This window comes from Pseudonaja textilis, chromosome Z (assembly GCF_049901715.1).
Source record: "Pseudonaja textilis isolate UNSWEBS1 chromosome Z, rPseTex1.2, whole genome shotgun sequence".
Taxonomy (NCBI): domain Eukaryota; kingdom Metazoa; phylum Chordata; class Lepidosauria; order Squamata; family Elapidae; genus Pseudonaja; species Pseudonaja textilis.
The window spans coordinates 68,383,499-68,410,956 of record NC_142008.1 but is presented as its reverse complement, the minus strand read 5'-3'; the positions used below and the strand labels follow the sequence as shown (position 1 = coordinate 68,410,956).

The 27,458-nt window shown below is 35.6% G+C and overlaps 1 protein-coding gene and 1 long non-coding RNA gene across 7 annotated transcripts in view; both read right to left on the bottom strand.

Moving 5' to 3' along the window:
* Positions 1-27,458, bottom strand: part of LOC148124067 (uncharacterized) — a 718,603-nt gene that overhangs the window by 41,325 nt on the left and 649,820 nt on the right. The gene's annotated exons all lie outside the window — the stretch shown is intronic.
* Positions 16,930-27,458, bottom strand: part of POU6F2 (POU class 6 homeobox 2) — a 403,956-nt gene continuing 393,427 nt past the window's right edge. For 3 of the 6 annotated variants that reach the window (XM_087918533.1, XM_026702257.2, XM_087918535.1), the window contains 2 exons: positions 25,536-25,704; positions 18,777-19,935 (listed from right to left, as the gene is read on the bottom strand). In XM_087918533.1, the coding sequence (XP_087774659.1) occupies positions 19,431-19,935; positions 25,536-25,704 (674 nt within the window). In that variant the 3' untranslated portion in view covers positions 18,777-19,430. Of the gene's footprint in view, positions 19,936-25,535; positions 25,705-27,458 lie in introns of all 6 variants that reach the window. The other 3 variants (XR_015740476.1, XM_087918534.1, XM_026702258.2) reach the window with 3 other exon arrangements.

Below are 27,458 nucleotides of genomic sequence, written 5' to 3'. Positions count from 1 at the left end.
CAAAATAAAGGCTAAGTCATCTGCAAAGGCTTGCAATTTAAATTCTTCCTTTTTAATTTTCATTCCTTTTATACTTTTATCTTCTCTAATATTTCTATTCAACACTTCCAGAGTCAATACAAATAGCAAAGGAGAAAGGGGACATCCTTGTCTTGTGCCTTTTCTTATATTAATAGAATCAGTAAATTCTCCCTCCATCATTACCTTTGCTGTTTGCTCATGGTAAATAGCTTCTATTGCTTGCATAAATCTTCTAGCAAAACCCATCTGTTCCAATAGGAGTAACATAAATCTCCAATTCACATTGTCAAATGCCTTTTGGGCATCTAAGAATATCAAAGCCATTTTTTTTTCAGGATGCGCCTCATAATATTCCAAAGTGTCCAGAATTACTCTCATATTGTCTCTAATTTGTCTCTTTGGCAGAAATCCATTCTGACCTGGATGAATAAAATTATTCAGATATTTTTTAAGTCTTTCTGCTAATATTGAAGCAAAGATTTTATAGCCTGCATTTAATAAAGAAATCGGTCTATAGTTCTTAATTTGCAGTGGATCAGCCTCTTCTTTTGGAATAAGTGTAATGTAAGCCTCTGACCATGTTTTAGGTATCATCTTCTTTGACATAGCTTCATTCATGACTTCTAACAATGGAATGCTCAATGATTCTTGTAATATTTTGTAGAATTCTGCCGGCAGCCCATCCGGACCTGGTGCTTTCCCATTATTTTGTTTCTTAAGTGCTTGACTTAATTCCATCATTGTTATATTACTTTCTAACATTTCTTCAGTCTCTTTAGATATCTTAGGTAAGTTTGCATTCTGTAAGTACTGTTTGACTTTTTCCTCATCAATATTCTCTTTCTTATATAGTTGTCCATAGAAATCTCAAATAATTTCCTTTTTCTCCTTATTACCATAACAAACTTGGCCTTGGTCATCTATTAACTGCGATATTTTCCTTGACTCTTTCTCCTTTCTCAGCTTATATGCTAGCCATCTACCTGGCTTATTTGCATCTTCAAAATAATTCTGTTTAGCATTCCTAATTTTCTGTGCCAGTTCTTCTTTCTCTATTAAGCCCATTTTATGTTTAATTATGTCCAATTTCAGTTTGATTTCTTTTTTCTGTGGCATTTTCTGTAGTTCTTTTTCAAGTCTTTTATACTCATCTTCCAAGGCTTTAGTGGCTTGCCTTTTCCTAATATTCTTTTTTCTTATGTAGTCTATTATCAAGCCTCTAGCATATGCCTTCATTGTATCCCAAACATTCTGCATTGAAGTATCTTCTTTTTTATTCTCTTTAAAGAAAAAGGCCAATTCTTTCTCCATCCATTGTATAAAGTCCTTCTCCTTTAAAATAGTATTATTTAACGTCCATCTCGATCTTTTTTTTTGTCCCTTCCATTTAATTGTCAGTGGGTTATGATCTGCCCAAGTACTTGTTTCAATGTTTATTTCTTGAACATTAGATATTAATTCTGTTGAGATCCAGATCATATCTAATCTGGACCATGATAAATGTCCATTTGAATAGAAAGTATATTGTTTGGTTTTAGCATTTCTTTCTCTCCGTATATCTTTTAAAATTAATTAATCTGTCATTTTAAAAAAAGATTTAGGAAGAGTCTTTCTTTTGTGCTTTGCTGTTGTTGCTATATAGTCCAATTTATTGTCCACAATTCCATTAAAGTCTCCCATCATAATTATATTAGCATAGTCCAGTCCAGTCATTTTCATATGTAATTTTTTTATAGAATTCTTCTTGTTTATCATTCGGAGCGTAGATTGCAGTCAAAAGTATTTTTATATTATTGTCCATTATTTCCACCATTAATATTCTTCCATCTTCATCAGCGTAAATCAATTTTGCTGGGGTGGCCTCTTTAATATATAAAACCACTCCTCTTTTCTTACATTGAGTCAGAGAAGTAAATATTTTCCCTAATTTTGGCTGTACTAACAATTGTTCATGTTGCTTTTTAATGTGTACTTCTTGTAAACAATTTATGTCAAACTTTAATTTCCCTAATTTATGAAAAATCTTCCTTCTCTTAGCAGCCGAATTCAGTCCATTTGTATTCATTGTAATCAGTTTTTTCTCTTCCATGATTATATTTTATATTTAGGTTTAAGCACTCTCGTAGATCTTGGTTCACGTTGGTCTTTGACATCCACCTGTCCACCTACTGTGCCTTCTTTTTTAATCTCCATTTGTTCCTCTTGGAATTCAATTAATGAGACCTCTTTTTCTGCTTCTTCCTCTCTCCTTCCAAAAAATTCTGCGTAAAAAAGTTCTGCTTTCTCGATTGAATCAATTCTATGTCTCTGTTCTTGCCATGTAAACATCAGTCCTTCTGGGATCAGCCATCAGTAATTCACCTCCTTTTTCAATAGCACTTTGGTCAAAAATCGATATTCTCTTCTCATCTCTCTCACTCTTCTGGGTATTTGTTTTAAGACCAGGATTTCTTTGCCTTTATATTTCAACGTCTTCTCTGTTGCCGCTTGTAAAATTTGTGTTTTGATGGATTTTTTGGTAAATCTGATGTGAACTTCTCTGGGTAGATTATTTCTCATCGCATATCTTGTAAAAAACTCGGTATATCTCATCTACTCCATCCATCATCTTTTCCTCTGTTATTTCCAAAGCATCAGCCAGGATTTCTATCATTATCGCAGCCAAATCTTGCCCTTTTTCTTCCTCTATATTTTGAAATCTGAGATAGAATTCTGACCTCTCCATTTCCCACTTCAGCATCCCACTTTTATCTTGCTCAACCACTGTTAGTCTGCTATCAATATTTCCAATCTTCTCCTCTCTTCGTTTACCCTCTTCTTCGACTTTTTGAAGTCTCTCATTGTACTTCACCATCATCTGTTGAATATTTTCCACTTTTTCATCAGTCTTCCCTGTTCTTTGTTCAATGGTGTCTGTTTTTATCTTAAGATCTTGGATGCCTTGCATAATCATCTATAAGGTTACCTTTTCTTGTTCTTTGTCTTGTTTTAACATTACCGGAATTGAACGTTGTCCTCCAGATGGTGGGGAGGAAGAAGTAGATGTAGAAGCACCCGGAGGTATGAGTTTCCTACTCATTTTAAATGATTCAAAATCTTCAAGTTCTTTCAAGTTTTAAACCGATTAGGGAAGTAGCCAATTATAGCCAATTATAATCCAGAATGGAAAGGTCCAATAATAAAAAGCCCAATAGTAAAGGAGAAAAAAGAAAAAAGAAAAAATTCTTCAGGTTCTTTCCAATTATGAAATAATCCACAATAAAAAATAAAAATAAAAAGAAGAAGAAGACCCAATAATAATAGTAATAAAAAAGGACAGAGCAAAAGAAAAAATTCTTCAGGTTCTTCACACCTTAATCCAACTAGGAAATCTCAGTTTTTAAAAAAGGGAACCAAAATAGTCCAAGAGCATAGATAGAAAAAGCAAAAATCCCAATGGAAAAGGAAAAAAATAAAATAAAAGTAAAAATAAAAATGAGAAATTCTAAGGCTTCCCCTTTAAAATAAAAAATAAAAATAAAGACATTACTAAAGTAAAAATTCACAGTAATACTGGTGAGGAGGGGTAGCGGAGCTAAAAAAAGATTTAAAAAAAAGAAACAACACACTGCACTCTGTTTAATTGTCCAAGGCTCTTTTTATGACTCTCTTCCCTTCCCACAAGCTTCAAAGCCAAACCACAGATATTTAATTGTTGATAGAAATCCAGAAGAGCACCTGTAATAATATTCTGCTGCTCTCTTCCCTCTATCTTATCAAATTAAAATGTCCTTGAGAAGGAGTCTTTCACAGTTCTCTCCACTTCAAATGAAATATTTTCAAGCCTCTAGTTGTCAGTGTTACAAAGTTTCTTAATTCTCACTTTCCCCCCTCCTCCCAGAAAAGCGTAATTAAAGTTAAAAAAAAAAGAACGGGAGATATATACATATATATACAGAAAGGAAAATAACCAAAGGGAGTCTCCAGCCTAAAGAAAAAATTAAAAAATCCAAAGGGAGAATAAAAAAAAACATGTATATAAAAAAAGAATTCAGTCCGGTTATCTACTAAGTAACAATGAAGTCTGGTAGCAAAAAAAATAAAATAAAAATAAAACCTCGCTTTGACGTCTCCCTTAAAAAAAACGCCGCTTATTCAGTTATGTCAAAAATCTCACAGATTTCTTCTTATATTCAAAGTGTCCTTTCAAGCCTCAAGATATTGAAAAGAAAAAGTTTCTCACCCAGCCGACACACTTTCTCTTTCAACCTCTTCCTTTCCGGAGCTGCCCCAACTTCAGCAGCTTGGGGGCTGCCTCTCCGCCGCCGGCAAAAGGGACTTCTCCTGGGTCAACCAGGGACTTTGCGGTGTCCCTGGGATCCACAGGGTATACCCCTCACAATAACCATCCCTACGGGATGGTTTAGGTCCATTTGGACCAGCCAGGGGCGAAGATATCGGCTGCAATCTTAGAGCTCGATTGCAAGCTGTACCGTCACGGCGCCAGCTCCTCCCCTCCTCTGTAGTCATTATTTATGCTATTTTAATTAGTGGGTGGGTGCTGCTTTGTTCAGTGTCTTCCTTCCCTTTGCAACATATGTATCACTGCTGTTTGCCCTAAACTCCCTCCTAAATTGCCTCAGAGGCAGGTATATGCCCTGTATAAACAACTGCAAGCTTGTTCTTCTAATGATTGTAATCTCTTTTTTAACTCTTATGATTAGTCATTGTCTAATAAAAAATAAAAAAGAGTGAGATGTAGTGGCAAGAAAATTCCTGTAGATGGTGGTAGTAGCAGCAAACTGCATTACATTTCCTAAACAGGCCTCTTCCCCTAATCTCACTCTCGGGCTGGTGAATCCTGAACTAACAATTACATAACCTTGTACTTATCAACCAGATGTTACAAAGCTGTCGTGAGCAGGCATATGATTTCACCTTCTAAGATTATCACTATTCTCAAGGATTGGTTAAGAAGTTTCACCAATGCTGCATCTGTGCTCCAAATGTAACCAATCCAAATGCTGTATCTATGTTGTCTTTGTCTTCTTGTGTAAAACCCTATAAATGGAATAAATGCTATGTAGGTAGTCAAACATCTTGGCACCCTGCACAATGACTGGTCTTTAATCTCCACAAAATCAAACAAGTTTCTCATTACCCATGCATACCTATCCATAGGATTAACCAATGCCATTTAGAGTACAGAAAAAGAATAGTAATCAGTAAGCCAAATAAATTAAAGACATGTGTTACAAAATAAGTGCAAACTGTCCTTGCATTTAAGAAAGTTGCTAAGGCCTGGATGTTTGGGGGAGGAATTGGTACAGAGGTGGTATTCAGCAGGTTCTGACCAGTTCTAGAGAACTGGTAGTGGAAATTTTTAGTTTGGAGAACTGGCAAATACCACCTCCGACTGGAGATTTTACGATATTCTTTCCCTGCCACACCCACCAAGCCATGTCCACAGAACCTGTATTAAAAAAATTTAAATCCCACTACTGGATTGGTAGTATGTTGAATTCTGATCGTGCAGGAAATGATTGTTATGGAGAATGGATTTTCCTAAGTGTTATGATGAAGAAGAATTCATCATTGTCCTCCTCCTTCTCATTTCTCATGTTGGCTTAAGCTTTTTATGATATCACTTTTGCCGGTATACTGGTAGCATTGTTAGTTGCTTTGATCTTTTTCTGGGGCTGATCAGCATATTAATTTCAGTAAATATGTAAATAAATGAATCTACACCTCTCCATACTTTCTCATTTTTCAAATTATCTTGGTTTTTACTACATCCATATACATTACCATCATATTTTGTTTAAACACAAGTTTCTACTTCTCCCTTATTCTATGATTACAAAAACACCTCTCTCTTTTCTATTATCCCAGTTCATTTTTCTAATCATCAAAACTAGGAAAGTCCCTAGTGGTTAATCTTAATTAAATTAATAATTACTTTCAATCACTCTTGATAGCTCACAAACCTATGCTACTGTGGGCTGAATTATTATATGTGATTTCTGCAAATGGTAAGAGATCCCTCCCCATTTTGTTGGTAATTTAAATAGCAATGGAGGTATTGTTCCAGCACATCATTCACACATGCACCAGCTCCATTAGTTTGGAGTGATATGAGGAACTGAGCCCTTGGGAGGTTCCCAACAGTTTTAGGAACTCCTGCCAGAATTTAGATGTAAACTACACATCTCGATTGGAAATTATTCACTCAGGGGCCCCAGGAAGCTTATATATACGTTGCATGAAAAACTTTGCCAGACTCCATGAAGAGGGTGCCTTGAGACAAGCCACAAAGTGGGTTTGCTTGGAAAAGAGGTTAGTTAAAATCCAAATCACTGTATTCTCTGAACTTTTGGGCAGTTCTACAATAAAGTCCATGGATATTTTTTTCATGGAGCAGTGTGACTAGCCACAGTTGGTAGCAAAGTCAGGATTTTACCAGGGCATCTTTTAGCTTAGGCACATATTGGACAATTGACCACATAATTTTCTATACCCTTTTTCATGTGTGGTCATCAAAATTGGCATGTGGGCCAGTTCTCCCCCCCAGCTGAGCTACCAAGCCTCAAAGGTTGGGGACCACTATAATAAGGGACAAAGAACATTGTTTTTATTACAGTAGGACTTCACATCTCCCTTATAGCTGGCAATCAAAGGTAACACTACTGTCCCTTAGAAGGAAAATATAGAAAGATCATGTACTTGGAATGTTTATTCCCTGCAATTCTGGCCAAGTCAAAGCAACTTCAGAGTTAACTTCAGAGTTCAATCTATAGAGTTCTTCATAGTGTTCTTATTTCTACATTATATGCAACATTCCCAAATCATCCAGATCTACTTTCTTAGTGCAACATGCACATTCCCAAACCATTCAGGTCTACTTTTTATTAGTTTATTTACTTTATTATAATCCTTCTATAATATATAAAGTTGCCATGTTATATTTTTACATCAGCTGAACACATATTTTGGAAGTTTTGAGGCATCAAATAGTACTGTGAGGAAAGCTGTGCCCCATCTTCATGAGCAAGTGTTTTGATTTGATGTTAGCTCTATCTGGAACAGGGGTCACCAAACTTTTGGAGTTCAGGGACCACCAAACTCATAATTTTAAATTCCGGAGACCACTAATATGAATTTTGACTGACGGTGGCTTGCTGATGTTGGTGGGCGAGAGAGAGAGGGAGAGAGATCTGATCTAACCTTTCTCTCGCCACCCCCTCTCTCTCATACACACACACACAGAGAGAGAGAGAAACACACAGAGGCAGGGGTGGGATTCAAATTTCCTAACAACTGGTTCTTGGGCATGGCCTAATTTGTGGGTGTGGCTTGGTGGCCATGTGACTGGCTGGGCATGGCTTGCATGTAAATATTATAAATATTTATGTAAATATTGAATTTTTTTATAAAAGAGAGCAATTTTTACCAAAATCAGGCAAGCAGGCAGGCAGATTGAGTTGCTCACAGAATCACAGATTCAGATATCTATCATTCTGCCATTGGCTATCTGAGTCTGTCACATAAAAATTGCTAGCAAGCAAACTCACAAAATTAATTCACAACACACCATGTATGTAAATATTGATTTTTTTATTTAAAAAAGAGCAACTTTTACCCAAAATCAGGCAAAGTAGGCAGGCAGATTGAGTTGCTCACAGAATCACAGATTCACTTAGGAAAATCTCTAAGTGAATCTGTGTTTCTGCCATTGGCTATCTGAGCCTGCAACTGAATAATAAAACCTTTAGTCCTAAGGTAGGTTCTAAAGATTAGCTAGAAAGCAGGAAATCCAACGATTTCCTGCTTTCTAGCTAATCTAAATCTCCTGCACAGCAGAATAGCTGATGGTCAGAGGAAAAAAAGGAAAAATAGCAACTTAGCAAGCAAGTTTGTCAGGTAAGGAGTGAGTGGGTGGGGAGGGTTCCCGCGGGCCATGTGGGCAGCACAGCCTTGTGTTCCCACACAGCCTGGATTAATTGCTTTAGGGGGTGCTCTGGTGGGGGGTGACATTTCTCTGCGGTGCACCAAAATTTTCCGCAGATCACCAGTGGACAACGGCCCACCTGTTAGCGACCACTAGTCTGGATGACATTGTGGAAAGTTGGCATTCAGAAAACTGCAGGCCCAGATAAATATCCCTGGGTGTATTCTTAGGGTGTGTGCAGATGAGTTGGCTTGTGTTCTTACAGATGTTTTCAATCTTTCATTTCATCAGGCAGTAGTCCCATCATGTTTTAAGACTGCCATTTTTGCCACTGCCAAAAATGTCTTCAATCATGTGTCTTAATAATTATTGTATGGCTACACTTACATCTATCATTATGAAATGTTTTGAAAGACTGATAAAGGACTTTATTGTATCCAGTCTCCCGTCAGCATTTGACTCACTTCAGTTTGCTTATCATCCAAATCATTCCACAGAGGATGCTATTTCCCTCTCTTGTCCATCTGAATTTGCTGCACTTAGAGGAAAGAAATACTCATATGTGAATGCTATTTGCTGACTTTAGTTCAGCATTTAATATAATTCAGCATCTAGTAGAGAAAATGAGCATTTTAGGCTTCAACACTCCTTTGCGCAACTGAATACATGATTTTTTTCACTAATAATCCCTAGTTGGGACGAATATTTTTAACATCATTTTCTTGACCACAGGTTCTCCTCAGGACTGTGTCTTAAGTTTGCTATTGTTCACTCTGTAGACCCATGACTGTTGTACAATAACAATCATATTGTGAAGTATGCAGATGATACAACATGGTGTGCCTTATTCAATATGATAATGAGGGTGCTTACTGGGAAGAGGTTAGGGGTTGGCTGAACTGTTGTAATAAAAACAGCTTGATTTTAAATGACAGAAAAACAAAAGAGATCATTGTTGATTTCAGAGAAGGCAGGCACAGCCATTCATCTCTGTATATCAATTATTCATCTGTGGAGATGGTTACTGGTATCAAGCTTCTGGGTGTGCAGCTGATGACCAGGTTAATTTGGTTGTCTAACCAGAGAGATACTGGTGAAGTGGGCACAATGCCTACATTTTCTGCATCTCATGAGAAGAGCACATCTTCCTTTCTCCGCCCTTACCACTTTCTATAGAGGGATGGTTAAAAGCACCCTGTCACTTTTACTATTACTATTACTGTGTGGCTTGGAAGTATTACTATTTTGGGCAAGAAGGCTATGCAGAAAGTGGTGAGGACAGCAGAAAAAATTATTGGCTGTTCATTTCCTCCTATTCAGGATATGGCATATAGGTACTGCTTGACCCGGGTATGTAGTATGTCATGCTACATATCCTCTCCATCAGCAATTTTTTTTTAAATTAACCTCTGGGAGGAGACCTGGTGTTATCCAAAGCAGAACAACTACATTCTATAATAGCTTTGTACCACATGTAGCAAAAAGCTGCTCCATATGTGTGTGTGTGTACATGTGTACGTGTATCTATGTATGTACAATATCTATCATCTATCTATCTATCTATCCATCGATCTATCCATCCATCCATCCATCCTGTATGTACAATATCTATCTATTTGTTTTCTGAGGTTCTCGCGGGTATTTGTATGTGGATCTTTGGTTGTTGGGTTTCTCCGCGTAAGATTGAAGTATCTAGAACGCGTTCGATGAAGTCTCATTCATCATCTTCAGGCTTCTGTCTCCGGCTCTGTGCTTCTCAGAGTAAGAAGAAGCACAGAGCCGGAGACAGAAGCCTGAAGATGATGAATGAGACTTCATCAACGTTGCCTAGATACTTCGAATCTTACTGTGGAGAAAACCCGAACAACCAAAGATCCAAATATCTATCTATCTATCTATCTATCATCTATCTATCTATCTATCTATCTATCTATCTATCTATCTATCTATCTATCTATCTATCTATCTATCTATCTATCTATCCATCCATCCATCCATCCATCCATCCATCCATCCATCCATCCATCTATCTATCTATCTATCTATCTATCTATCTATCTATCTATCTATCTATCTATCTATCTATCTACATCTATCTAAATTATCATATGTATATGTTTGTGCTTGTATGTGTATATGTTTATTTTCTTTTGAGAGTAGGCATCAGAATTTCATTTTTAATGTGTGCCATTGTATTCACAGAAAAAAGTGACAATAAAGACTATCCTAGCTCATCTTATATACAAGAAATTCCGAATTATAAGATTATGCTGCTGTACTTATATTATTATTGACTTTATTTATCCAATTAGTTTTTAGTCCTATTACCTTTTTATATACTAATATAAATATACTAATATACATTTTTTACTCTCTATATAAAGATGTAATATAAATTTTAACTTTAACTGTTACATAGAGATTTTAATAAGTGTTTACAGTAATGTACTGTTTTATAGATTTGTGTTAGTAATTTTAATTATTTTTTCATAGCTTATAATATAACCTGTTCATACTGGAATAGTTTGTACTTTACAGTTCCAATGTTGCTTTTTGCTTAATTGTTGAAAAAAAACCTTAATTCTATCTGCGTAAATACATTTTAGGATCATCAAAGTTCTGTCTAACTATATCTTCACCTCAGAAAGAAGAGGCCTGATGTACCCAGAGAGGGAAATAATATTATTTAAAAGAGGAGTGGCTATACTCTTTTTATGTTCATAATTTAAAGCATGAAGTAAATTCTGCAAATGTTTTTTTTTTAAGATGCATGTAGTGCATGTAGTGCAGCAGTGGCTGCATGTATTTGTAGATGGTACTCCGAAGTGTTGCGCAGAGAGGTTTTTGAAGAATTTGGATTGTAGAAATTGGTATGTGGAAGTGGAAGAGTGTGTAGAGGGAAAGGCAAGAAAGAGACAAGCTCGATAAACTAACTGTGAGGCTGGAATTTGTTGAAGAAACAGAGAGGTGAAGAAACTGATAGGCCAAGAGCTGGTAGAGTGGAATGGTCGGAAAGTGACAGTTGGAAGATAATGGACACTGCAAATGGAGCTGAGCCAGGTGTCCTGGAGTGAGGAGGAGTACCAGAGGAGTAATACCTCCTTAAAAAAACCTTGGTCCAGCTGGCCTGGGTGATAGCATCTGATAAGGGCCCCTTTCCAGGGTTACAGGAGAATATTGTCAACAGTTTTGAAGGTGGAAGAGGGCTTTATGCCCCAATGGCAGATAAAACAGTAGAACCATCTTCTAGGATAGGGGTTGCCAACTTTTGGACCGCAAGGACCACCAAACTCATAATTTTAAATCCCGGGGACCACTAATATGAATTTTGATTGATGGTGGCTTGCTGACGTTGGTGGGAGAGAGAGAGAGAGAGAGATCTGAACTAACCCCTCTCTCTCTTTCTCTCTCTCCCTCCCTTTCTCTCTCTCTCTCTCTCTCTCTCACACACACACACACACACATACACACACACAAACACACAGAGCAGGGATGGGATTCAAATTTCTTAACAACTGGTTCTTGGGTGTGGCCTAATTTGTGTGGGTGGCTTGGTGGCCATGTGATTGGCTGGGCATGGCTTGTATGTAAATATTATAAATATTTAGGTGAATATTGATTTTTTTATAAAAAAAGACCAACTTTTACTCAAAATTAGGCAAAGCAGGCAGGCAGATTGAGTTGCTCACAGAATCACAGATTCACTTAGAGATCTGTATTTCTGCCATCGGCTATCTGAGTCTGTCATATAAAATTTGTTTGCAAGCAAACTCATAAAATTTGCTAGCAAGCAAACTCACAACATTAACTCAAACACACCATGTATGTAAATATTGATTTCTTTTTTTAACAAAAAAGACCAACTTTTACCCCAAATCAGGCAAAACAGGCAGGCAGGAAGATTGAGTTGCTCACACAAATCACAGATTCACTTAGAGATCTGTATTTCTGCCATCACGATCTGAGTCTGCAATTGAATAATAGAACCTTCAGTCCTAAGGAATGTTCATCACTTCTTAAAAGCAGAGCTGAAGATCTAAAGTTTAGCTAGAAAGCAAGAAATCTAATGATTTCCTGCTTTCTAGCTAATCGAAATCTCCCGCCACAGCAGAACAGCTGATGATCGGGGAAAAAACGGAAAAATAGCAACTTAGCAGGCAAGTTTGTCAAGTAAGGAGTGAGTGGGCGGGGAAGGTTCCCACAGGCTATGTGGGTGGCACAGCCTTGTGTTCCCATGCAGCCTGGATTGTTTTTCAGAGGGTGCTCTGGGGGTGACATTTCTCTGTGGCCCACCAAAATTTTCTCGCAGACCACTAGTTGGCTGCGGCCCACCGGTTGGCAACCACTGTTCTAGGAGAAGGGAAACTCTGATTTCAAACCTCCATTGTCTTGAGGCTATATCTATTATTAGAAAAGGCTTCAGGAGTCAACCTTGAGGCAAAATCCAGAGCTGGACTCCCAGAAGCAGTTTGTGACTGTACAATCATGTTTTGTTAACTCTTCTGGTGCAGCTTGAACTAATTGTATCGGCTCTGCTGTTCCATTAGACTTCAGTGACATGGAGAGGAGGGATCTGCTGCTTGGGTAACAGTTTATCCTCCATATTAAATTAGCCAGGCCTCGTGCTCTGGAGAGGACACTCCAGCTTTGCATAGAGCATTGAAGCAACAAGGGAAGTGGCAGTTACCGGTTTCATAGCACGATACCATAGTCTCTTGAGACTGAAGGACGACAATTCAATTTGCTGAACATTTAGAGTAGTATAGATGCTAAATTCCATAGAAATGAGTTTTGAATGATGATGTACCTTTACAATGTATTATTTTTAAAAGCACTCATTGGTTTAATAGAGGATGCAATAAAATTTACAATGAAAATAAATTCTATAATAAATGAGGAGTATTTCAACTACATATACTATTTGGATTGCTTTTTGTGCAAAAACTTATGATAAGGATGACTATTATAACGTCTTACAATTTCTGGCACAGTGATTATACTGTGATTTGAAGATAGACTTATCCGTCATTGAATCAACTTTTGTTTCTTCTTACCATTAGTAAGCATTAGCAATAGCAATAGCACTTAAACTTATATTCCACTTTATAGTGCTTTACAGCTCTCTCTAAGCAGTTTACAGAGTCAGCATATTACCTCCAACAATTTGGGTCCTCATTTTACCCATTTTACCCTTGGAAGAATGGAAGGCTGAGTCAACCTTGAGCTTGCTGAAATTTGATCTGCCAAATTGCAGGCAGGTGGCTGTCAGCAGAAGTAGCCTACAGTACTGCATTCTAACCACTGTGCCATTGAGGATGAGTTTGAATCTGTGTACATGTGCACATGCACAGATGCATACATAAACAGATAAATAATTGAGTAATGATTCAAAATGCCTTAGAATCAGTCTTCCTTTACTCTTGATGACTGCCTTGTAATTGTCTTGGCAAGATTCCAGAAGTGGTTTGTCATTGCCTAGGGCTGAGAGAATGACTGGCCCATGGTCACCTAATTGGCCTAAGGAAGGACTGAAACTCCCTGTTTCTAGCCTTAACTAATACATCAAATTGGCTCTTCTCAATGTAACTAATGTATATCTATCAGTGGTGGGATTCAATTATTTTTACTACTGGTTCTGTGGGCATAGTTTGGTGGGTGAGGCACAGGAAGGATACTGTAAAATCTCCATTCCTTCCCCACTCCTGGGAAAAGGTTATTGCAAAATCCCTCTCCACCCCACTAACCTCCTTTCCAGCTCCGTTCTCCTGTGCAGAGCAACAAAAGAAAACCCAGCTAATCAGCTTGGAATCGGGAGGCAGATAATAGATGGGGGTGGGGCCAGTCAGAAGTGGTATTTGGCAGTTCTCTGAACGACTCAAAATTTCCGCTACCAGTTCTCCAGAACTGGTCAGAACCTGCTGAATACCACCTTTGAATTCTATTTCCATTCTCTAACATAGATATAGAAAAATCAATATTTTTACAATAAAAGTAGTATCCAGTGGAGGTGTGGGAGTGATTTGAATAGAATACAAAAATGCCTTAGTCTTTGGGGACATTTTAGTGACAATTGCTATTCAACTTCTTATCTTGGAATGTTGCCTAAAACATTACATAGCCTATTAATAATCATTAATAGGCTATGTAATGTTTTAGATAACATTCCAAGATTGTCAATAAATGTATACTCAATATTTGTCAATCACCTGCTCATGTAATGGTCCAATTCTTACTATTTAAGACTGACAAATTTCATGAAATTTCCACACATTCAAACTAGATTCTTCTGAGATTGTAAACTCTGTACAGGTAGTCCTCAAGTTACAAGAGTTCTTTTACTGACCATTCAAAGTTACAACACTGAAAAAAAATGACTTACAACTGTTTTTCATATTTATGACTACTACAGCATCATCATGGTGACTTGATGAAAAGTCAGATGCTCGGCAAATGACTCATGATGGTTGTAGTGCCCTGAAATTATATGATCACCTTTACAATCTTCTGACGAGCAAAGTCAATGGGGAAGCCAGATTTGCTTAACAACTGTGTTCCTATCTTAACAACAGACTGTGTTCTTCACTTAACAATTCTGGCAAGAAAGGTGATAAAATGGAACTTAACATCTATCTCACTTACCTTAAGTTTTTAGTTCAATTGTTCTAAGTCGAGGACTGCCTGTATGTACAGTATATATGTATGTTCATTTTAGGAAACTATCTCTGAACTAAACCTTTAATTCTTTTAAAGCTACTGTCTCTTTTCATTCAACCATTTTTACCTGTGGAAACCAGCTTTCAATTTCTTTTGCACATTTTAAAAAGGTTTTTGTAGTGAACTGATGTAAAATAACATGAGGCTTTATTCTGTGAATAATTCAAGAGACTTAAGAACAAACCTATGATGGAAGCTTATTTTTCATGTCAAACAATTCTTTATTTTTTTAATGGTATAAATTAAAAGTGACAGATCTGAAGCTATTAAGAAATACACAAAGTGCAGCTTTACTGACCATACAGATATTGCTTTAGTTAACGTACAGTTTCTGTCAGTTCATTATTATTATTTTTTAATGTTAAGCAATCTATGCAGATAAATCAACTTTGGTTTCAAAGTCAGAATAGAGAAGGAGTTTGAAATAACCATTTGGCTTCTTGGTCACAAGTTCTCCATATTAATTCCTTTCTTCCTTTTTTCTTTAAAAACAAAAACGAAGAATCCAATACATCCCAGTCACAGTCTCTGCCAAATTTCCTGCTGCGTGTATTCTGCATGAAAAGCCGATCTCTTTTGCATGCTTCATAAGCGAACCTGGTGACCATCCAGGAGATTTTGAGATTAAGACATTACATCATATTGCTACATGGCCTCCATTCTCTTCAAGGGAGCAGGCTCTGGAGCCTTGCAGAAGTGTCATTAAATGAAGGGAGGATATATAATATAAATTATAAATTAATTTATATTATAGTTAAATTAAATTATTTCTTTTTTAACTTAAGAGAACTAATTTGACAACAGTTTGGGATGCTTGTAAAACCATGGAACTTTAAATTAATTAGAGTTGAAAAAGAAATACTTTCTCAACAATAAATATAATATAAATTATAAATTAATTTATATTATAATTAAATTAAATTATTTCTTTTTTAACTTAAGGGAATTAATTTGACAATTGTTTGGGATGCTTGTAAAGCTGTGGAACTTTAAATTAATTAAAGTTAAAAAAGAAACACTTTCTCAACAATAAACAAATTAATGTGGCCTATATAAGTTCGAACTGGAAACAAGCAAACTACAAGACGAAAAGCTTGATACAAAATGTCACTGAAACAGTTTTTCTTACAATTAAACATTTACATGGAAATTAGTTTCAATTTTTATTTTAAATTAATTCAATGTTGCTCATGAACTGGGTACAGTAGAGTGCTGAGGTAAAACATTGATGAACAGTTTGTTTTTTTTTGTTTTTTTAAGATAGTAACAGTTTAGTATTGCAAGATTGTCAGCAACATTTAGCCATATCTATACAATGTGCATATACCTACATACAATGAGCTTTGGTCCAGCTTTGAGAAGACGAGCAAAGGCATTATACATGTTTCTTTTTGGTTATAGCTTGAGTACTTTGACATGCCTCTAATTGTTCCTTCTTAGCTCCTTTTTCCTTTTTTGCTTATTTAATTCTTTGTGTGATTATAACATAAATTGAAAAGTTCTAAATGAATTTGATATTTTGCTGTTCATTTGAACCTGTACACTCAACATGTAAGCATTTTGGCAGGATACTGTCTCAAACACTGAAGCGATGCTGCTTATACAGTGATGCAATGCAGGAGTTTGTGACAAAGCTGTATATCCTGTTATGTAGTACATCACATGGATTTGCAGAAAAGGGAGAAAACTGTAGGATTAGACTTTTACTAGCAAAAGAGAAAACGACACATCCAGGAACAAAGCACAGAAATAATTTAACAATACGTGTTACCATTAATTAATTCCTGCTCATTGTTCGAACTGAACTCAGAAAATGTATAATTGACAGATCACTCAGCATAATAGTAAAATTCAGATTAGTATTTTATGAATAAACTCCTTTCTGAATTCTTGACAGTTTAGCATAAGCATGAAAGAAGAGTAAGAAAATTTTCATTATCATAACCACAGACTGTTGTGTCCATTTGAACTTGGGTGAATTATAAAATAGTTTATTTTCACTCAATATTTTAGTAGAAACAAGTGAAGCTTAAAACAGAATTTTTGAAGCTGAAGCTTAATTGAATAATTAAGATTAATTGGAAAGCAAAGCTCAAACACTATGCTGAACTGGCTTTTTTAAAATGGAAGCTTCTGTTCTTCCTATAGTTGTACCAAATCTGGAAATGGGATGGGCTTTTTGCTACTGAGGCTTTGTTTTTTTATTAATTACTGGAAACCTTTGGTCTTGAAGAGTGAGAAAAAACAGCTTTACTGAATATGAAAGAACTGAAAACTTTGTCCTCTTTGTTTTATCAAGTTTGCTCAATACACAAACTTTATGGTTCTTGCTAACTAAAGTATAATTTAAATAATTTAGATTGTATAACAGAATGTTCTTTTCTTTTTCTGAAGAGTCCTAAACATTTGCAGTTTTTGTTATCATGGCAGACTAAATTCACCTAAGTTTCAAAAGGTCTAATCCCTAAGGAATAATCATTCCATTGAATCATTACTTTGAAAATAAGCAGAAATCTACTCTGACAAAGTGAACAATCACAATCAATCTAAAACCTGATGAATGTGGACTTGCCATAGTCCCACATTTAGTGATGCCTTGATATTTATTTTATATATATTTAGGATGCTAAAGTAATTAATTTGCTTCTTGGAAAGTCTTACTCTTTTGTTCATGTAGGGTTATGTCCTTTACTAATATATGAAGAATAAGAGTGAATGGTTTTCATAAAGATTTTATTTAACTATTTCTATTCTAACAATAGGATATTTATAAACACAATAATTTATTTGGCTCCTGTGGAATTTTAAGAAACAGGAAGAATCTACCTTTTCCATTTCCATTAAATGCTTAGCGGTCAACTGAAGCTCACATAGTGTCAGTATGTGATTATGGAGCTTATTCTTGGCACAAAACCAAACTTGATTGGAAGTGGTACATTAAGTGTTACAAGTAATTTTAACATCTCAGGAATAATCTGTTAAAAGATTGTATTGTGCAAATTTATTTAAGCTGAAAAGTAGATTAGAACTCCAGTAAAAATATAAAATAAACTTCTAGAATGGAACAGTTTATCCTGCAACTGATTTGTTGAAGATTAGCTCTTCTTGTCTTCCAGGAAGACAGAAAAGAATTTGTGAGCAGATGGAATCCTGAAGGCTGCAGTTTGTGGATGTTTTATACTCAGTTACAATGGAGTAGTTTTGCTAGAAGAGAAAAGGGGTTTTGGATTTACATTAAGATTAATTAAGAATTATTTAGTTAGGTAGACTCAAATTCAAACGTACTCAAAGAGTCTGGTGTGGAATTAGCATTAATAAATGAGCAGAACTCAAGTCCCAACCTTTAAATATAAACTTAATCAATTCTGACTGACCTCTACAACTCACACCATATGCCTTTTGTCCACAAAGTTGGTTTGCATAGGATATCTCTGCTCCTTAATGCTTCCTCCCCCACCAAATTAGGATAAATAAATCATTGCAAAATATTCATTTTGTAATTAGTCATTTTGAGCAATCATAAAATCACTTCTGAGTTCATCCACAGTCTTGATGGTTGCAATGCTATAAGTAAATAAATAAATAAATAACAAAAGCATTAACAGCAAAATAAATGCTTTAGTTAAAATAAATCAAACCTAACCAATGTTGTACTTATTTTATCACTTTGCCAGTCACTTGTCTGTCATTAGAATCCCAAGAAATTTCTTTGGTTATCAGAAAGAAATTGGTTGACATAGAAAGAATCATAAGCATTTACACTATATTTTGGACCAAAAGGTTTATAATTGTATTACAAAAGTAGCTTTGTTAACCTGTCCAATTTGTGGCCAAAGAACAGAGAAAGTCACAAGTTGTTTACAGTAAGTGAAAATTCAAGTAACTTTATGTGTCCTTGAACTGACTGTTACAATTTGTGCACTTTTTAAAAATTGTATTTTAAACACATTTCAGTGATATTAAGATGGAGGTCAGTTAAAATGAAAGATCACTCTAATTGCAAATAAAGTCTACAAACCCCAAAACACATTGTTTAGGGAAACAAACTGTCATTTTGGCACACAAACATTTGGAGATCACAAAACTGCATATGATCAACATAGGGTTGAGCAATGTAGCTCAAACCAAGTGAAATCTACTCACGTGCTGGGTATGTGTGAGAAGGTGCAGGGGAAAAGAAAGTCCTTTAATTATTATTGTTTCCTTTCTGTAAACGACAAATGTAAAAATTGAAAATACAATGTAGCACTCCCAAAAGAGTTGACCAACAATCTAGTTTTAATGTCATGTTTCTGACTTTGGTTAATAGTTTTCTTTGTGAAGAAGCACTTGATACCTGAAAGACTACTATCACTCCTCCAGGTGGCAGGCTTGTACTCTCTTGCTTCCTAAGAACATTTAAATGTTTGCTGTCCTTGTCGTTGTTGTATTCTTTTTCCACAAACAAAGTTCACATGTCCATAATGTACAGAAAAGGTAATAGTTATTTGGTTTATTTCTAAGTCCATTAAGAAAAAAATTGGCTTATTGGAACTAGTTCTAACACCCACACCCACACCCACACACACCCACACGCACCCACACCCTAAGTGCTGTGTTTTTTTTTCCTAGGAAATCCCACAGACATTTATAAATCCTCAGTCCAACTTGTAGCTTTTTCAATCTTTTACTTACAAAGATGAGAAAAAGCATCTTTACAGATTTCCAATGTTTATATGTCCATTTTTTTTTTTTTGGTCTGGGTGTTTTCCCCTTTAAATCTATCCATTTAAGAGTCTTCTTTCAGAGAGTCTGTTAAGGGCTCCATTGGGGCTGCTGTCACAGGCTCATTCTGTTTTAGACGTTTAATTGTATTCTTCAGTGCTTGCCTTTTATTGCAGAACCATACCCTAACCACTTCCCGATCATAGTTCAGTTTCTGTGCAATTTCTGTCATTTCCTGCCCAGAGGGATGGGTGTTCTTCTCAAAATGCGCGTTCAAGATTTCAAGAGCTTGTGGGGTGAAGGAAGTGCGCCTCTTGCGCTTTTTGGATGGTTCGCTTCCAATAAATTCAGTAAGGTTCTGCATACCTGCTCGATGGCGGGCCTCAGCCTCAGCCATCCACCGTTCAAGCACCGGCTTTATCTTCTGGGCACTTTTAGGAGTGATGTCCAGCTTTTCAAACCTGGCAGGATACAAAAGGCCAGGGTTCAGTTTGGCTGTCAGACTGCTAGCTATAGTGTTCTCTTGGGCTTCCTGTGGTAGGAAAAAGTGGCTTCTCAGGATGGTGTGTCTGAGGGGAAAATTGAAAAAGAAGAGTCTTTATACTGATGCTCTGCCAGGGTGGGACTTCCTGCCTGTCTGCCTAATTGACTGGCAGAGATAATTTACAACGGGTTATGAAAAATTATCATGTCTACAATTATTGATATATTTCAGCAAGCAGACAGACAAATACAATCACACTGACAAAATGCTATTCCATCTAACTAGTTTCTTCAATCTGGAGATTCGTGTGAAATCAGAGGCTCAAATTTATCTTTGGTGCAGATGGGCCTCTCAATTCATTTCTGTGAAGCATGTTGACCCCATGTCCTTTGGTCTATTTGTCTAGATAGACCTGCTTCACTGAAATGGATGAAATTCCAGCCAGAAGAACTTGTGTTTTCAGCGGAAGGACACCACTCTTCCTGGAGGGGACTGTTCTTAAAGATATACAGTATGTTACAGATTTAAGCATGTTCAAAACAATATCTACTATGATAAAGCTGAACACAAATGTTAAAAATAGAAATGACAGCAATTGACTCTTTGGGGGGGGTTGTTTTTGTTTTTCCTGGGAATTAGTTTTTTTCTATAGTATAAACTGTTATTTTAATTTCGCAGAGAGATTGTTATCCTCCTAAGTTCAGGTTTTGTTTTCATTTTCATTGTTAACCAATTTTCACTGGTCAGAAGTTAATATCATGTCCCTTCAAAATCTCCAGAGCAGTTGTAATCTTCAGTTCAAACAGCGGGACACATTATAATTACTTTGAATATCCCCACAAGTAGTGCTATGAAAAACTCATGTCTTCCTGATAAAACCCAGCATAATACTGAACTAATATACTTTGGCATCAAGCTGGGTTTATTGTGGCATGTCTCCACACTGTGCCAAATGATATCATTTCCTGTAAATGAGGTCTTCTAGGTCTCATTTTACCATCAAAACTCTTTCACTGGACCAGATTTTACAAGTCAGTTTTCAGTACTTGCAAAAATATTTCTAAACTAAGCTGAATATTTTATTTCTCTTAAAATTAAGCCATTTTAAAGAATTACATTATCCACTAGTTGTAACAATTGTAGAATAGAATAGAATTTTTTATTGGACAAGTATGATTGGACACACAAGGAATTTGTCTTGGTGCAAATGTCTCAGTGTCCATAAAAGAAAAGATACATTTGTCAAGAGTCAAGAATCATAAGGTACAACACTTGTAATGTTTTATATTCATTCCTAGAAAAAGTCCAATTTAATCCTTGAGATACCTTTTCAAAATGTGTATGAGATTAAAAGCAGAAATAATCTATCAATCTCAAGTGCAACTGTTACAGAAAAGTGATTGCTCTCAGCTGATGCTCCATTATTAATACATATAAATAACAACAAAAAATATCTCATGTAACTTTGTATCTAAATGATAATAACTAGAGAGGATGCATAAATTAATTTTTAGGGCTCTCTGTAACCCCCTCCCCGAACTAGCCTTTAGACTATTGAATTTGCTACACTTATAAGAAGCTAATGGTTAGAATGATATCAAAAAGAACTTACTAAGATGGAATAAATTGCAATTATCATGAATGGGTAGAATTTCTGTAATTAAGACAAATGTTTTATTACCAATGATGCTTTTTCTATTTCAGATGTTACCAAGACTTGCAACTGATACCGCCTTTAAACAATAGCAGATAGATATTTCCAAGTTTATATTGTGAGGGGGGAAACATCAAGAATTAGACACAAATGACTGCAAGATGCTGAGGAAAGAGCAGGTTTAGGTTTACCAGATTTTAAATTGTATTGTACTTTTTGATCTGGCTAAAAGAATAAGTTAATCTTCAGAATAAGAAGTTACTTGATTTAGAGGGCTACAAATTAAGATTTGGATGGCATGGCTATTTATGGTATGACAAGATTAAAGTAAATGTTTAATTTAATAACCATTTTGGTAGACTTGCTATCCTAAGAGTTTGGAATAAATATAAAGCAAGGTTTTCTAGAAGATGCCTCTCTGGATGTCAAAACTGGTGGACTTATGGTCAAATAATATTTTTTAACTTAGATGATCCTATTATCAAATCTAAGGAGAATTAGACTCAGGACATGTCTGCCATTGGTTTACATATTTACTATTGAAAGAAAGGTTTAAATAAGATGAAAGGAGTTCTGGGTGATTTTGTGAAAAATGAATTGGAAATCCTACTGCATGGTAGTGATGAACACATTATTGCTAAGGTCTATAAATTGTTATTAAATTTGAATTTGGAGAATGAATATGTAAAACATTGCATGATTCAGTGGGCAAGAAACTTTGGATGTAATATAATGCTTAAACAATGAGAAAATATGTGGACAAAAGTTCTAAAATTTACACTAAATTATAATTAGAAAGAATTTTTTTATAAGATGTATCTTTGGTATTTAACATCAGATAAGTTATCTTACTCAAATTCTCAAAGTGAATATAAAAGATAAAATCACAGAAACCTTTCTTCTGAGTTTAATGGAAAAAGGCTTGGGATAAAATGGAATTTTGATGTTTTATATATATTGATGGCAGCAAAATTATGCAGAAAAATGGAAGGACACTTCGATTCCTACAATGGATGAATGGTTGCAAAAGTTGATGGTGTTAGTAGAGATGGCCAAACTGGCTGCTTTGATCAAAGAAAATTACTTTTGTTTTTATTTGGAAACCACTTCTGGACTTCCATCCTTGAGGTGGGAAAAAAAGAAACTTTGATTTTGGGTTTTATTGATTAGATAGGTTTGTTTTTATAGAAATGGCTGGTTTATATTATTATGTAAAAGTAAAAAGTTGAAGTTTAATGCTATTATCTTACTCTACTGCAGCAAAGGGAGTTGGAAGTCAACACATTTTCTTTCCTTTTCCCCTTTGCTCTACACTTTCCCCTTCCCTTTCCCCTCCCATATTTTCCTATTATTTGCTTTTGAATTTTTGTATTATATATATAGAGAGAAGCTAATGGTTTGGGAGTAAACTTCCTCCTAATGCTATGAAGTTCAAACAAGGTCATTTCACTTGAACCATTCAATGCTAGGATAAAATGTATCAGCTCAAATGTGTATTGTAGAGTAAATAGGAATAACTCTGTTATTTTGAGATGGAGACAGAGATGGAAAACGAAACTATGAATACAAAGTCTACTTTCTTTCCTTTTTCAATAATAAATTATATATTATGTTTGGACTGTTCAGGCTGTCACAAATATTTGAGAGAAAATTTACAAAGTAGTTTTGAACCAAACTCAGGTCTCATTAACCCATCAATGACTGGTTTGAAAAACAAAGAAATAAATGATTTCCCTATTAAGAAAAACTTCTGAATCATAATTCTAGTGATGGTCTTAGATGTTTTTTGCTTGGGCAAACATTAAATGTCAGTTTCATGTCTCTATTGGATTAAAAAACTTGGAGCTGAAAATACCATAATGATCCATCCAACTTAGCCAATGCACTGATGATCCATCCACTCTTATGTTCCTCAGAACTGTCACATAACTTTGCCATGCTTACAGGTTCATAATATTATGCCTTAGTCTTGATCTCAACCCAGCTGGATTCTTTGCACAAGCAAGCAACATTTTGTGAAAAACTGTTGTTTTTCCTACGGTAAGTAGCAGTAACTTTTCTTTATAAGATGTTTGAAAGACCTAAAGAGAAGAAAACCCTTTCTATCTGTAGTGGTTTTGGATTGCTTAATGATTGAGTAACTTCTGACATTTTTGTCCATGTTTGGAATACAGATATCAGTTGTAAGCTGATCATCTCTTTTATTATAGATGCAACTTTCATAATAAATTTCTTATATGTTTTCTATGATATGTAACTGCGACCCTGTTATAGAATTGAATTAGATTATATTTGCTGTTCATTAATAGTTTACATTTAAATCACTATCAGTAATAATTCAGGTTCTCTGGACTCTAAGACACAGATTTCCAAGCTTCCTGAGTCTTTAGAAACTGAATTAGCCAGTAATCTTCCCCCCAAAAGAATCTCAGGTAAATCAAAATTCAAAAACCCTTTGAAAGATTTGAAAATCTAATAATCTGTGTTAAGGTATGATAGTATTATAAAGAAAAGCAAAATAATAATAATGAACATATTGCTTTAAAAAACAAAACCTGCTGTTTCAAATTTTATTTATAGAGAAATCTCTATTTATAGATATAGAGAAAATAAATTACATTAAAATTAAATAATGAGAAAAACATATTCATATTATTAAAGTGTCTTGTTAACATTTGTGCTTCTGTATGTGGTCTTTGGTATAACAATATCCAAGTCCTGAAACAAATTTCCCAGCAGTGGTATCCTTGTATACACTGAATAAAGGTTATTTTCTGCAGGGAGGTATCTTATAAGAAAAAACAGTAGGGGAGGCCATAGAAGTGAGAGGAACCTATGGAGCTTTTTGTATTTAACAACAATCAATGGGTTTTATGGAAAATCATTGAGCAAAATGTGAGCTGCACGCTCACTACCCCATACTGATGTTATTTATAACCTTAGTCTTAAACTGCAGGAAAAGTACACTTCCATTCTATGGGGAATACATTAGAAGTATAAAGACCAGATAAAAAGACAGATCATTTCATGGATAACCAAGAACAAAATCCACTTAAATGAGCTTAGAGTTCATTTCTTGGCTCTCGCTGAAAGAGGAGAACTACATTGTCCAAGAGGAAAAATCTGTTACCAAACTCTAAGTGAGTTTGTTACCTCATGCATAAACATAGGATTAGTAACATACATATATGAAGACCTAGATGCTTTGCTTTCAAGTTTCTTTAATCAAGGCCACTGTATTTTCATGATTTTTCACTATGATCTTGAATATTATTTTCCTTTTTCTAAACACATATTTTTCTTTTGAAACACTGTAGGAAGTTATATAATTAATTCTAAAAAACCCTGAGAAGAATATTTCATTGGTTTGCCCTTCCCACACCTCAATAATATTATAAAAATCACCATTAACATCTTATGGCTAACATGAATTATGGTATTACAGGTTGAAACATAGCAGATAGGCACATAAAATAATTGTTCAGAATTCACACCATAAAAATGCACAATTTGAAAGCATGCAAATACAAATAATAAATAGGTACCACTTTGGTGGGAACATACAGTGTTCTGCACGCCTTGAGTATAGTCATGCCAGCCACATTGACCACAGAAATGTCTTTGGACAATGCTGATTCCCTCGGCTAAGACTTGGAGCACCGCCCCCTAAAATCAGACATGACTAGAACAGGGAAACCTTTACCTTTAAGAAACTTAATTGGTGTTTGATAGCAGCAGCCACAGGATCTCCAATTCCATGCTGCCTTAAATTTAATGACCAGGAACATATTTAATGTTCCCAATTTGTTTTTGCACAAATAAATAAAACCTTGGGTGCGGGAAGATGAAAATTGTGTTAAAGCTAGTTGATAAGATATATCAGTGTTTGTTCATATAAGGCTGTTCTGCTGGACATAAAATAAAATAAAGATAAAATTATAATAAGATAAAATTATAATATAAAGGCAGTAAGCAACAAGCCTTAAGAGAATGAGGTTGGAGAACTGAGGACAGACTATACATTTTGTTACCTGCAGATGGCAGACTGGCTGTAGGCTGGACCCTCTGTGGCACTTAGAGCTTGACCGACTTGTGTCTGAGTGAGACCAAGAGACAGGCGTCGGATTTTAAAAGCTTTGGCAAATTCTCGTATTTCTTCAAGATTCACCCCATCCACCTCACTAGAGGCTATTTGGGGATCTGTTGAAATAATAGAAAACAATTTGAATTTCTTCAGATCCTATACAATTAAATTAAGGGAATTATTGCCAATAAAGCAAGATAAAGTCTCCTACATCCAAATAGCATACAGCATGCCTGAAAATATAGAAAGGTATATAAAGCAAGCGTATTGGATTAATAACAAGTTTCCCATCGTAAGTTGAAAAAGAAGAAAAAGAACACTTTTAATAAAACAATGCATATCGTCAGGTTATTTTGCAGCATATTAAGTTCTTGACTTGCAAACCTTCGCTTTTTTTTACAAACTGAATTTCTGGTAACATAAGCAGCTACTCAGAACTATAGATAGTTTTCCTAATAGCATTCAGTATTACTTGTTTTGGGAAAAAGGAATTCTTAAATTTCAAATGGAATTTTTTTGTGTTGCATCTAAAGTACTTTCATTTTAATACAAAGTTGTAAGGACATTTTAACTGAGAGATGTATGTATGTATGTTTACATGTTGAATTCAGTAAAATATTTTATTTCTATATCATCCCAGAGAATTTCCAGTTTGGGTGCTAAGCATGTGCAAGTCCATCCTTCCAATTGTAACACTGACCCCTATTTGATTTTTTATTGGTCCCTCAATAGATAATACTCACAGTGCTGAGAGAATAAATTGGACTACTTTGACAACAGTTTTGTCCCAAAAGGGAATGTACCAGTAATAAAAACTATATATTACAGGAAGCATTATCAGTTTAGGATTTATTGAAGGAAATGATACAGCAGCTGGGAATGGCATCTCCTTCTCTTTCTACAACTGATTCCTTGCTAAATGAAAGCATTCCGCAGAATGATAAAGGCAGCAGACACAAGTCTGGTGGAAGATTTGAAAGTGTTACTTAGTTTTGCATGTATTGAAACTCATCTTGTATAGTGTTTTTCATATCATTCTTAGAGATAACAAAGATACTCACATAATAGCATATCTCTTTAATTATATATCATTAGTGTCAACTCATAAAACATTTTGTATACACGTTTTATAGTTGACAATAGAAAGAAGGGGGGAGTTTCAAAGAGCAGGCAATAGTGTGGAATCGAAAGTACATTCCATTCATATTTTCTTCAAAGGCTGATTGGATGGCTGAAGCTTCTGCCTAATTGGAGAGCATGATTGATGACTCTTGGCTATGGATGTTTTTCATTGGATGATACACCCTGAGGGATAGGAGAAAAGCAAGATCAAGGGTGACAGTGAATTACGTGTCTCAGAGTTGGCTACACCCAGGTTAGTGACAGACATAGAATGGTAGCTTCAAATAAATCCTCTTTAGTTTTGGGAGTGTGGCTTGAGACTCATGATTTAATTGGAGTAACTGCCGGAACCCTGATAGATAGCCAACTCTCCAAATTAATCACCTGGGTGCCTGCGTCTGGCCTCTTCCATCGCTCCCCGACATCTAAGGTGCATGGAGAGAAATGCAGGCAGCCATAGCCATGACAGAGGCTATCAGGAGAAAGTTTGGCTTCCAGCCAGAAGCAAACAGAAACTGATAGCATAATTACAGGAGGACAGCTTCTCTTCAACTCCAAAGAAGAGAAACCTGGTCCATTGGAAGGGAGAAAACTAGATAAGTACCTAATGGAATCCCGGGGGAGATCCATAGAGCAGCTGAGGGAGGGATCTGAATAGGCCAGCATTCAAGATGATGGCCTGTCCTGCCACCCAAAACAGAGGGGAATTTTTACAGGGCCTTTTGAAGTGGGGAGAAGCAGGCAAAAT